General features: G+C 43.1%; 1 protein-coding gene across 1 annotated transcript in view; it reads right to left on the minus strand.

Annotated features, from left to right (window-relative positions):
- Window positions 1-240: 240 nt before the first annotated feature.
- Window positions 241-12,604, minus strand: part of GREM1 (gremlin 1, DAN family BMP antagonist) — a 29,671-nt gene continuing 17,307 nt past the window's right edge. Inside the window, exon 2 of the mRNA XM_083166009.1 lies at window positions 241-1,586. Within this exon, the coding sequence (XP_083022135.1) occupies window positions 1,037-1,585 (549 nt within the window). The 5' untranslated portion in view covers window position 1,586 and the 3' untranslated portion in view covers window positions 241-1,036. The remainder of the gene's footprint in view (window positions 1,587-12,604) is intronic.

A 12,604-nucleotide genomic window follows, 5' to 3' on the forward strand; every position in this document is an offset into this window, starting at 1 on the left:
CCCACCCTCTAGATTTGGGATGGGGAACCTTCGACCCTCCAGCTTTTGCTGAACTACACATCCCAGCATGCCCTGCTACAGTTTTACTATTTGGCCATGCTAAAACTGTTGCAGGGCATGCTGAGATGTGTAGTTAAAAAACAGATGGAGGGCCGAAGGGCCCCCATCCCTGCTCTAGATGGACAATGACCACACTGATACCTTTTTAAAGGCATTACTGAGTTATTCTTCCCCTCCCATCAGTATGATTTGAGCCAAATTGGCCTCTAAGCCCCGCCACTAGGAGTTACTGTTTTGCTTTCACTGCTCTTCGTAAATGTAAGACATTGCTATATTTTAGTAGTTGTACTTTACAGTCAAACGAGCTTGAATAATTTTGCTTCTAGTTCTATTTTTGCATTTAAATAAAATTACGATTCACGTTTGTACAGACTACTGATTTTTATTATGATGTGATGCATGAAACTATTACCTCTACACAGATGGGAAAGAAAAAAACCAGGAGACTATGGTCTATATTTCTGGTCTTTAACACTCAACCAGGTATAACAAACTTTATTACATTTGCTTCAATAAGTGGTATAATTCGTCAAGTCAGTGGTTTTTCCCCATATGTGCCCCTTCTTTTGTGGTCAGGTGCGGGAGTCACCACCTGTAAAAGTCCATCAGGTTCAAACTTTTGCCTACTTTGACAGATACTTCCATCTCGTTGGCCCAGTTATTTGCGTCAGAAACATGGAAGTGTGAATAAATAATATATATACACAATGTATACATGGATACTTGCACTAGGGGCATTTTATACTCCAAGTAAGACTGCACTTTGTGCTTTACTGGAGCATTCAGTTCATCATCTTTACAAGAACAACGCTCATCTGGATCCTTAGCAGGATTTATAATGGTATGAAGGGTATTTAGTGTACAGGAGGAGAATTGTGGTTTGATAACATGACCATACCATCTGCATGGGCACAGTCCAACAACTGGGTCTATCGGGTGATTGGTTTGTCCTCTACTTTAAGGCTTTAGTTTGTTATTAGTCCAAGTCTATAGAGATGCAACGGCACTGCTTGACGCGTGTGATTCTTTTCTTCTTTGTGGGTGGCTGTAGCTCGGGGCAGTTGAGTGTAACTACCATGGTGGTAAATTTTTTAGGCTTACAAAAAGAGCAGGACTGGAAAGATCCCTCCTCGCGGCGGATGTGTCGGGGAATGTAGAAGGAATTGCATTGGCCGTAACAAAACCGGTTGAGGATGGTACGTTTGATACATCCCTCCTCATGGATGGTTTGCTTCAATGGCTGTGTCTTGCACCAATCTCTTTTTAGATACTTCCGCTCAGTAATATGTAGAGCTTCTTGGCTGGACTCCAGAACCTCCTCAGCCACCACAGTTTGTCCTTTCCCTTTCCCTCGACCCTTACCTCCTGGCTGTGCCTGGCCTTGTTCAGAGTCATTGGGCTGGCCTTTGTCGGGAGGTGGAATGGCCCCTTGAGATCCACGAACCTTTTTATTTCCTTCAATATTCGGTACCAAAAGCCCAAGGAGGAGGAACATGGGTCCCAGTGAAAAAACCAACCGGTTCATCCTAGAAGCAGAAGAAGAGTTTTGATTAATTTTCACCCTGCTATAAACTAACCAGAATAGGGAATAATGCACAAAAAAATAACAAAAACAAAGTAGGGGATTCTTATGTCAGAGATGTCATTATTATTATTATTATTATCGTTTATTTATATGGCGCCAAAAGGTTTCCGCTGCGCCTGGCAATACATAGATGAGCAAAAATACAAGTAAACCGTGATTGACATTAAAACATAAGTGGACTGTGGAACAGTTGCTGCTGTACATTTCCGCAATGGTAATCGCATTCTGACTCTTATTCACTCTACTGAAATGTAAACCACATAATAACTTGAGTGTTTTATTATAGCAGCCTCTTTGAGAGAAACCTATGCCTATGTTGAGAAATATGACACATACATTTGTACATACGTATGGGCAGATGTATGGGGGGGGATTACATTTCTTTATATGTATTATGAGCGCACCTAACATGCGCTAGGGACAGCCCGGCGAGTAACACTCGGTGGGGCTGTCACCTGCAATCCCCCCCCCAGTAATTAGCGCCAGGGCTAGGGCTTGCTTTGTCCTATCCCCACTGCGGGGACAGCGCTAGCCCTGCTGCTGGCTCCGGGCTGCACTGGAGATCTCATGATAAAAGCGAGATCTTGTGGATGCCCAGTGAGACGAATGGGGGGAGAGGAGCCTTTTTTTGTTAAATGTGCACGCGCAGCGCCGATAAGGAGAGACATTAATGCTGGGCATAACGGCTCTCCTTATCGTAGCTGGGGGGGGGGGTGTTATACATGAGGCAGTAATGGGTGCCGAGGGGGGGGGGGGGGGTTATACATGAGGCAGTAACGGGTGCCCGCTTCTCCACGTTATGCAGGAGAAGCGGGACCCATTATTTTACAAACGTATGGGGCAGATTAATACATCTGTCCCATAGTTACTATGAGAAGTCTGGGGTCAAACTGTGTTTCTGTTTTGGTCTCCGTGATATGGAGTTTAGAAATGTAGGGCTGCAAAATAGATTCCTTTTCCATCAAACCTCTCCCAACATATGTCTGGTACCCTTAAAAGATTAGAAAGACATCTGTAAGAGTATGTAATTTATAATTGATCTCCTGGATCTTACAAGTAGAGCTAACATGCACCATTTTAAATACTTCAAGACCACATAATAGAAATTAAAGGCCTCTTCAAATCCATTTATTCTATTAGGCTAAGTCTATAATAGTGCGGAATTACTCTTGAAGTTCAGTGCCATATGCGGAAAGTATCTGTCAATGAGTTGGGTTTCCTGCCTCAACCCTTGTCCAGAACTAGCTTCAAAAGCGGTTTCAATCAGCAATCTAATAGCAACCCCCCTTTCATTAATGTAAATAGGAAAAGTATTATCTCGCCACAATCTTTATATGCAATAATACAAACTTATGGTTTCTCTAAGATCTTTTGTTCTTATTTTACTGAAACGACTAATTCAAAAACTAAAGGTGTATCAGAAACTTACAAGGATACGATGGATGCAATACAATCAGTCCGCTTTGTTTTTATGGAAGCATGTGGTATAATATGGTACGGTGACTTGCTGCAGACGCCACACCCTTCACTTCCCATTGGGTTTGATATAATAGGTCCACAGGTTTTAGATCTACTGTCAAAATGAAACAAGTCCGTATCGCTGCCTCCTGTTAGGATTTAGCCACTAACCACTGCATTGGGCATTAGTGTTTTAGATTTGGAAAAAAAAAAACCCACCAACCTAGCCAAAGTAATATTATACATAGAACATTGGACTTTTTGTGTTTAGATAAAGTCTTATTTTGGCAATTGGGGAGCATTAAAATTCTATGCTTTTGCTTCATCTACTAGCCCTTCTCCTTACTCTTTGAGTGTCAACGTTGCTGTGAGAGACCCTCAAAATATCTGCAAAAAATGCCAGCGCCGCTCACAGCGACTATTCTTTTAGTATAAATACATACAAATACGGCCAAGTTAATTGATTGAAGTTTAGTTAAATATCGCACCCCCCAAAAAAAAAGTCGCTGTGAGCAGTGTTTTGGCATTTTAAGCGGATATTTTGACGATCTCTCACAGCAACGTTGGCACTTAAAGGGTTTAATAATAGGTTATGCTCTGGATGTCTATATTTTTATACATGTTTACATTTTTCTAACCGCTTTGTTCATGATTGATTGATTGGTTTTGTTAAAGAATGTTTTGAAAATGACATTTAGATAAATGTATTATTTCTTAACATTTCCTTTAATAGCCCTGGCCAGCATATCCCATTGCTCTTTAAAGTTAGGAACAAAAGGGTAATAAAAGAAGACTGGATAACAATGGGTGTGGATCGATTGGTCTACAACAACTAGGTCGACAAGCATTGGGACGAAACCACTAGGTCGACATGGGTCTAGGTCGACATCACATTAGGTCTACACAATCATTAGGTTGACAGTCAAAAGGTTGACATGGGGGTTTTCACTGTTTTTTACCCGAATGTCGACACAGTCGACATGGACACAGTTTGACTTGCACCGCATCCGCTCGCATCGCTCACCATGCTTTGGGCACGGTAGCTCGCTACGCTCGGCACACTATCTCCCACCACGCCCTAGTGGATGGTAGGGCATGAAATACCGTCTGTTGGCACATGTTGGCTCAAAAAACTGTGAAAACCCCCATGTCGACCTTTTAACTGTCAACCTAGCTCATGTTGACCTAATGCTTGTGTCAACCTAATGTCATGTCGACCTAGACCCATGTCGACTTTGCTGCATGTCGACCTAGTGGTGTGTCGACCCAATGCTTGTCGACCTAGTAGTTGTAGACCTAATGAACGTATCCCATAACAACAGACAGACAGAGAAGAGGTTAGATGGCCCTGCTTTTAATCTATAGTATAGTTAGGAATGCATGCATCAGGTTTGAAAATGTGACCGTTAGTAATGACTACAGCTGTGCATCCGCTAGGTGGTCTGGGAAATGTGACCGTTAGTAACGACTGCACCTGTGCACCAGCTACAGGGCCGGAATAAGCCTTCAGGGGGCCCAGGGTCACTTTAGACAGGGGGGCCCCCTCCCACTTGTTATTACTGGCCATAAACTGCACGGGAGAATATTACACTGTCAAAACACAGAGTAAAGGCAGTATAAACTTGGTCAATGGGTAACTGCAGGGGGGGTAATATAAACATATATATATATATATATTTACAGCACATGAAGAGCCTGTGTTTGTCCCTCTGTACCTTACTCTGTAGGAGCCCTGACAGGCTCAGCCCTGCCTCTAATTGAAAACCCTCCCATGACAAGGCTGTTGCTGTCCTCCATGGGCCTGAGAAGCATATGATGAGCTCCACCAAGCGTAGCTCAGCACAAGCTTCTCAGCCTCTGACCTCTTGTGCAAAGTCTCATAGAACTAAGTCAACTCCCAGTAATTCACTGCACACTTGTGCAGTCAGTGTGCCTTGGTTCCTGATGCTTAGCACCATTAATCACTGTCACATTGGCAGATAGGTGAAGCTGCAGCACTACCCCAGTCCCATGCACAAAACCTTTTTTTTTTAAATACATGCCAAACACAGGGGGCCCCTAGATAGAGGGGGCCCAGGGGTACTGAACCCCAGTGCACCCCCTTTAATCCGGCCCTGACCAGCTAGGTGGTCTGGGAAATGTGACAGTAATGTATGCACCTTGGCACCAGCTAGGTGGTCTGGGAAATGTGACAGTTAGTAATGACTGCACCTGTGCACCAGCTAAGTGGTCTGGAAATCATGACCTGTTAGCAGATCTCAAGGACCAGTTTCACCACCATTATTTCTGTTACTCAAACATTGAGAGAGTTTAACTACATTAAAAAAATCATAGACCAAAACATCTGTTACTTAATTGTCTACTCATTCCGTTATTCAGACTTGTGAAGACAAAGACAGGAAAAATATCCCGGCCAGTGGGTTTGGAGTGGCGATAAGTACCATCCCGTCACTTATACTTCCAGCTGCAACTAAATGCCGCTGCTACACATTTCATAACTCTGGCTCCATGGGTGAGATTCAATAGGATGAGAGATTCAGAAAGTGAGAGATTTGGGAAGAAATCTCCAGTTTTTTAAAGCGGCAATCATTTACACTGCAAAACCAGTTTGATTTTGAAGTGTATATGATTGCCGCTTTAAAAAAACTGGACATTTCTTCCAAAATCTCTCACTTTCTGAATATCTCATCCTATTAAATCTCACCCCATGTCTCCATCATGCAGACTAGGGGGGAAATTTAGTAAAGCATCTAAAAATTAAAAAAGGTGATGTTGCCCATACCAACCAATCAGAATAGGTCTATCATTTACCTATTGCATCCTAGAAAAATGATAGACCGAATCTGATTGGTCTGTATGGGCAATATCCCCTCTTTTCATTTTTTTTTTTTTGTTCAAATATTTTATTTAAGAATGAAGAGCATAACATTAACAAGTAAATCGTACATCGATTACAGAGTTAACAAAGGACCAGGTGGCTGATAGGGGATAATATAACAGAGCCAATGTCAAACGAGGTCCATGAGGTAGATGTACTGGAGTAAACAGAGTTAAACAGAAAGAGGGGTGGGGGAGCATGAGGGGAGGGGTATAAAGAAGACGGGTGTGATGGGGAAGCGGAAAAGGAGTGGGGTAGCATGTCGGAGCATGGGATAGATAGGTGTGCGGCGGTGGTGGGGGAGGGCAGGGAGGGAGAGTAGTAGGGGGGAGGGAAAGTGTGGAGAGGAAGCGTGAGGGGAAGGTGCTGGGGGCAGTGGAAAAGAAGGGTGAGATTTAATGGTGGAGAGGGGTGGGTGTAGAGAGGGGTTATGAAAGGTAAGAGGCCCTAAGGGAGTGTAACAGTCAGTAGGGGGAGGGTGCGGATGCAGGTGAGCTCAGGCAAGTCCCGGAAGGGGGATGTTTCGTGAAGAGTACCAGGGTTCCCAAATTTTATGGAACTTCACCACTGTGTTATTTTGGAGGCTGGTTATGTACTCCATTTTGGCGACAAACCAGATTCGGTTTAGTAGTTCCTGGTGTGATGTGGGAGTAGGGTTTTTCCAAGTTTTAGCGATCTGTAGCTTGGCAGCGCAAGTGATGTGGAGAATCAGTTTATTAGAGAAAGTAGGTAACTGGTCGACCGGGGCACACAAAAGCATTGTGATGGGAGTTAATGGGGGGCAGACTGGTATAGTTGAGTGTATGACAGATTGGACCATGGTCCAAAAGGGCCTAATACGTGGGCAGGTCCACCAAATGTGGAAAAAGGTTCATTCGCAGCCGTATTGTCGCCAGCAAGAGTTGGGAGTGGTCGGGTATATAGCATGAAGGCGTGTTGGGACCAGGTACCACTGGGTGTAAATTTTATATGAGGTTTCTTTAATAGCTACGCTGATGGAGCACTTAGAGATGGCTAGTCGAATCTCTTTACAAGAGTCTTCCCCTAGAGAAGTCCCCAAATCCGCTTCCCAGGCTGTTTCGTGGGTTTCCAGAGAGGGGCTATCCGGCGTGAGGACAAAGTGATACAGGTGTGATATGATACCTTTATCCATAGGTCTGTGGGCACACAGACTTTCTATGGGTGTGAGGTTTCTAAGAGATCCCGTCCTAGAGAGTGAGGAGGAGATGAAGCTCCGGATTTGAAGGAACTGATAGAAGAGGGAGTGAGGGAGGTGGTGTTTTTCCTGTAGATCGGCGAAGGAGAGCAAAGTGTTCTTGTCCTGGATATGCCTAAAGCGTGTGATTCCTGCTGAGGACCATGTGGTGGCCATGTGTAGGGATTGGCCAGGGGGGAATAATGGGTGTTGCCAGAGAGGTGTCTGGGGGGAGGGGTATGTGGTAAGTGAGAGCTTGGTGGCAAGTGAGTCCCAGACAGAGTGAGTGAGGGAGATTGTGGGTATAGCTAGGGCTGTAGTAGGTCTGTGTTGATGCGGGATCCAGGGTAGGTAGGAGACAGAAAGCACCTTTGCAAGATCAGATTCCAGGTCGACCCATCTTTTCACATCACAGGGGGAGTGCCAGGCAACTAATTGACTGAGTTTGGACGCGTGGTAGTATTTGGAGAGAAGGGGGAGGTTTGGAGGGTGGCAAGAGTGTTTTTGGGAACAGCGACGGGGAGAGTCTGGAAAAGATAGAGGAGCTTTGGGAGCACAGACATTTTAATGACATTTACGCGGCCTGTCCAGGATATAAAGAGTTTACTCCACCGTGTAAGGTCTTGTGTGATAGCCCGGAGGAGGGGGGGATAGTTAAATTTATATAGACTGGCATACGTCTTTGACAGGTGGATGCCTAGATATTTTATAGAGTCTCTGCGCCAAGAAAAAGCGAAGTTAGATTGAAGGAGGTCAAGAGTGGGTTTAGGGATGTGAAGGGGAAGTGCTTCAGACTTGTCGTGGTTTATTTTATAACCCGAGAAATGGCCGTATAGGGATAGTTCTTGGAAAAGGTTGGGGAGAGATATAGAGGGATTGGTTAGGGTGAGGAGGACGTCATCGGCGAAAAGGGAGATTTTGTAGTTGGAGTTACCAACTGAGATACCCGAGATGTCAGGATTGGATCAAATTCGGCTGGCTAGGGGTTCTATGATTAATGCGAAGTTAAGTGGGGATAATGGGCATCCCTGTCTGGTCCCATTGGAAATACTGAATGAATCAGAGGTTATACCTCCTGCAGAGACTGATGTGGAAGGATTGTGGTACAAGGCTTGAATGGCCTGGAGAAATTGTCCCTGGAACCCGAACCTATGGAGTGTGTGGGTCAGGAAAGACCAGGAAACCCGGTCAAAGGCCTTTTCTGCATTCAAGGCTAGTAGTAGGGAGGGGAGCTTTAGAGTATTTGCATGATGGATCAGGTTTATGGTTCTTCTGGTGTTGTCCAGTGCTTGCGCCTCTTTTCATTTTTAGCTTTCATAAATTTACCCCTAGATTCTAATGTGTTCAGATTCTTCAGTATAGAATAATTTGATGTTTATAGCCGCAGCCGCAGCAGCAGCGAGCTGTGACAATCACATTGGTAGATGTGTATACGTTTCCTTCTGTTTGTGCATTTTTTGCATAGTAAAGCTGTAAAGTCACTCTGTAATGCAACACGATCAACCCAGGGACAATAGGAGGGACTTCCCCATAACCTGATATAAAGATCCTTTTTTATTATCAGAATAATCTGACCATTCCACACCCATGACTCATCACATTATACATTACATTACATCATGTCTGAAGATGCCCCTCTCAAATATCATACCTATCAACACCTATATTAAATGTTTGGTACTTATGTAGTATCTGGGCTGCCGATTTTGTGATTGTATGCCTTACCTTAAGGCATACAATCAGATGCGATTCGACACGATTTTCGGCAAAAGTTGATTTTATATAGTGTGGCGAGCCACTGAGCCCGAAGCGTGGCGAGGGGACGCGAAAAACATTTTAGGTAATCCGCGGCCCCTCGTGGGGCTCGCCACGCTTCGGGCGCTGTGGCTCGCTGCGCTCGCCACGCTTTATAAAATCAACTCTATGCCCACTTGGATAGTGGGGAAATGAACAGGACTATGTTAACATTGCATCCTATGGAAAATCGGATCGCATGCAATATCGGATGCGATTCGATGCGATTTTTCCGACCCGATTTTAAAATCGGGCGCCCAGATACTACATAAGTTCCAAATGTTTTTTTAAATAGTCATGGCACATATTTTTGCAGCATACTCTGGATAAATTAATCTACAAAAATTGCATCTGCTGTACCCGGCGCTGCCAGGGTTCAGTTGTGCAATTAGCAATACTTGAACTTGATCCTTCTTTTGTGTTAAGATTAACCGTTTGCCATGCCCACGGTGTGACCAGCATATACCTGTCTGTGGTCAGCTCCTAGGTCTGACCACAGGTGTTTTTTTTTTTTTCTTAAACCCACATCCTCTAGCCCCTTTACTTTATGCAACTGCCTTATTTTGTATCCCTGACCCACTTTGTGTAGTAAGTGGACCCCTTTTTTGGGCCCCTGGGTTCCCCGACTGGGCTGATAGTGGTGTTTTACCCGCAAAGTATTTTTTCCCAAATTGTAAATCCTTCTTTATGTGTACCAAGTTTGGTGTAAATTGCTCCATGCATTCCCGAGTTATGCTGGAACATACATACATACATACATACATACATACATACATGCACACACACAGACACATACATCCATTTATACATATACAGTATACAGTCAGCAGCTTACTGCCAAATTACAGGCGGTGTTTGAAAAATGATAGTTAAGAACTGGTTGGCTGGTACTTTATCACACTCCACTTTATCACTTTCCAAGGCTTAGTACATCTGAATTAGGACACACTCTAGATGCAAATGAGCAACATTTGATTGTCTCCTTTGGTGTGGGTTACCCGTAAAAAAAAATTTAACAAAAAAGAAAATGAAGGCCTTTACTTGTACTCTAGATTTAAGTGAGAAGGAAGGAATTGGGGTTTACTGTGGATGGAGCATGGGATAATTTGGGGCTGATATAGGTAACGCGTCTGGAAAAAAAAAATAGTAGGATCTGCACCAAACAGAATATGTCTGTGTGAATTGTTGTTATTAACTCTTTGCAATTTTTTTATGCAATTCAAACTGTCTGGTTTAAATGTTTAAATGAATTGTCATTTTAAACCATTCAAAAATGGTCTTCAATGAATGTTGAACTATGTTAATGATATATTAAAGTGACTCACCATTGGATCTGCTACTAGCGCTAGGGCTGTTGAGCCTGACTAAACGTTGGACCGGAAAGGGATAAGCATAGACAGTCCTGGATTTTCCTCTTTATCCCCCACAGGGGAGGTAACCAGTGTCTGCAAATATTGTCATTTCTCTCTACTTATACACCCCCAGCGTGGCTGCATGACCTTGATTAACTGCTAAAAGAAAATTGTAATTATTCCCTGACCTTTTGCTTTATTACTTGAGCCTGGTGTTTTATTAATGTATGGTTTGCAGTTTTAGCGCAATTTATTTATAATATTCAATAAAAGTTAATAATTATAGAAAAGGGTGTTAATATTAATTAGATATAAAACCGCTTTGCTATACATACTGACTACACACTATAAGATCATTTCTAATGATATGCACGATGATATCGTTGATATCATGCCCGCCATTTAGTGTTACCGCTATATTGTTTATGGTGCGCGCTCCCGCAGGTCGTTGACGACCGCCCCCATCATCTATACACGTAGTTCAAATTTTGTTTAGGTCTGTGATGACTAGGTACGTATTGTTCAGTGTGTATGCAGTGTAAATGATGATGATTAATTAGGTTTTCATAAACCATATGGTCACCGGTAGAGCAAACCCTATACTGTTATATCTTGGTTAAATTGTTCAGTGACGGTCCATGTTTTCCAGGCCACCTGTGAATCTGTAGAATGTGTTGGTTAGGACTGAATGCAGAACATGTTTGAAATGTGACAGTTAGTAATGACTGCACCTGTGCTCCAGCTAGGTGGTCTGGGACATGTGACAGTTAGTAATGACTGCACCTGTGCTCCAGCTAGGTGGTCTGGGAAATGTGACAGTTAGTAATGACTGCACCTGTGCTCCAGCTAGGTGGTCTGGGAAACATAGACTTTTGGTAGATCTCGAGGACCGGTTTGGCCAGCCCTGTCCTAGTAGTAGCTATTGTCACCTGCGATTAACCACAACACATTCCCGTAGATGTGGGAAGGCTTTGAATATCTCCTACGTCTTCCATACTGACCAGAATGTGATGCCACACTCTTTTTGAAATAGAAGAGTTGCTCTCTTAAACAATGTGGAAGAGGGGTTTTGTTTGTTTTACACCTAAAGTAGAAAGAGCTTTATGTTGAAATCTGTTAGGCAACATTTGCTCGCTGATTTCCCTGAAGTGCATCACTACTCTTCTATTATCGGAATGTATTGGTATAATAACAGGAGACATTACTACTAGCTGGTAGTGACTCACGCTCAGAATGGTATCCAGGTCACCGTACATGGCCAGCCTGGCTGTCTCCTTTATCGTGTGTGTGTGTGTGTGTGTGTGTGTGTGTGTGTGTGTGTGTATATATATATATATATATATATATATATATATATATATATATATATATACACACACACATACATACACACACACACACACATACACATACACACACACACACACACATATATATAGTTATATATATATATATATAGTTGTCCAATCAATAATGTTGTCCTCACTCCAGGCCTGCTGTGAGTTACCTTATTCATGACCGTACATGCCATCTTGCAACACTGCTGTCTGCAGTGTTCACTCCACACTACCCGTTATACACCACTGTCCTTCAGCCTCATTTCCCTGTCTGTGAGGTCTTCCTAAATGGGTGTTTGCAGCCATAATCCCATTTCTTTGCCCATGTGAAAACTCCAACAATCCATAGTCCATAGTTAACTCATCAGTTGCCATCCAGTAACATCGAACCTTCCCCAAGACCTCCGTACAATGACCGACTGGAGGTCTGCCAGTGTTATTTTATTCTTTCAATGGTAGATTTTGTGCCAGTTTTGCCTAAATAACATCTACTAGATTTTAATTAATATTGTTCATAACAATGATCTAAAACCTTAACCAAATGGTGCACTTTACTTTTAGGAAACCTTTATCCCACCGGCTACAATTTAGCATGTTACCAAGCCGTTACCTGGACTTATGTAGAATGCATCAAGTCTCTTCCTGGTGCACATTGGGGAAAGTAGACCACCTGAGCCTTTTCTACCTGACGTTCAGGAGGATACCTCGAAATTCAGGAACCTCTCAGAATAAGCAAGTATGAGTAATAATAAGAAGTGAGACTGAATATGTATTTTTCCTTATAACTATGCCTGGAAGAGGGTACATGTTGTGAAGAAGGTCTGTGTAAGACCGGGGGTCCTAAACCTTTTCATCTCATTTAAATATTCCGGAAAACCCAGTTTTTGCATAAAAAGGTATAATACTCATAGCCTGCACTCAGCAACTCCTAAATCTCTTCCAATT

Source organism: Crinia signifera, chromosome 12 (assembly GCF_055691185.1).
Source record: "Crinia signifera chromosome 12, ASM5569118v1, whole genome shotgun sequence".
NCBI classification, from domain to species: Eukaryota; Metazoa; Chordata; class Amphibia; order Anura; family Myobatrachidae; genus Crinia; species Crinia signifera.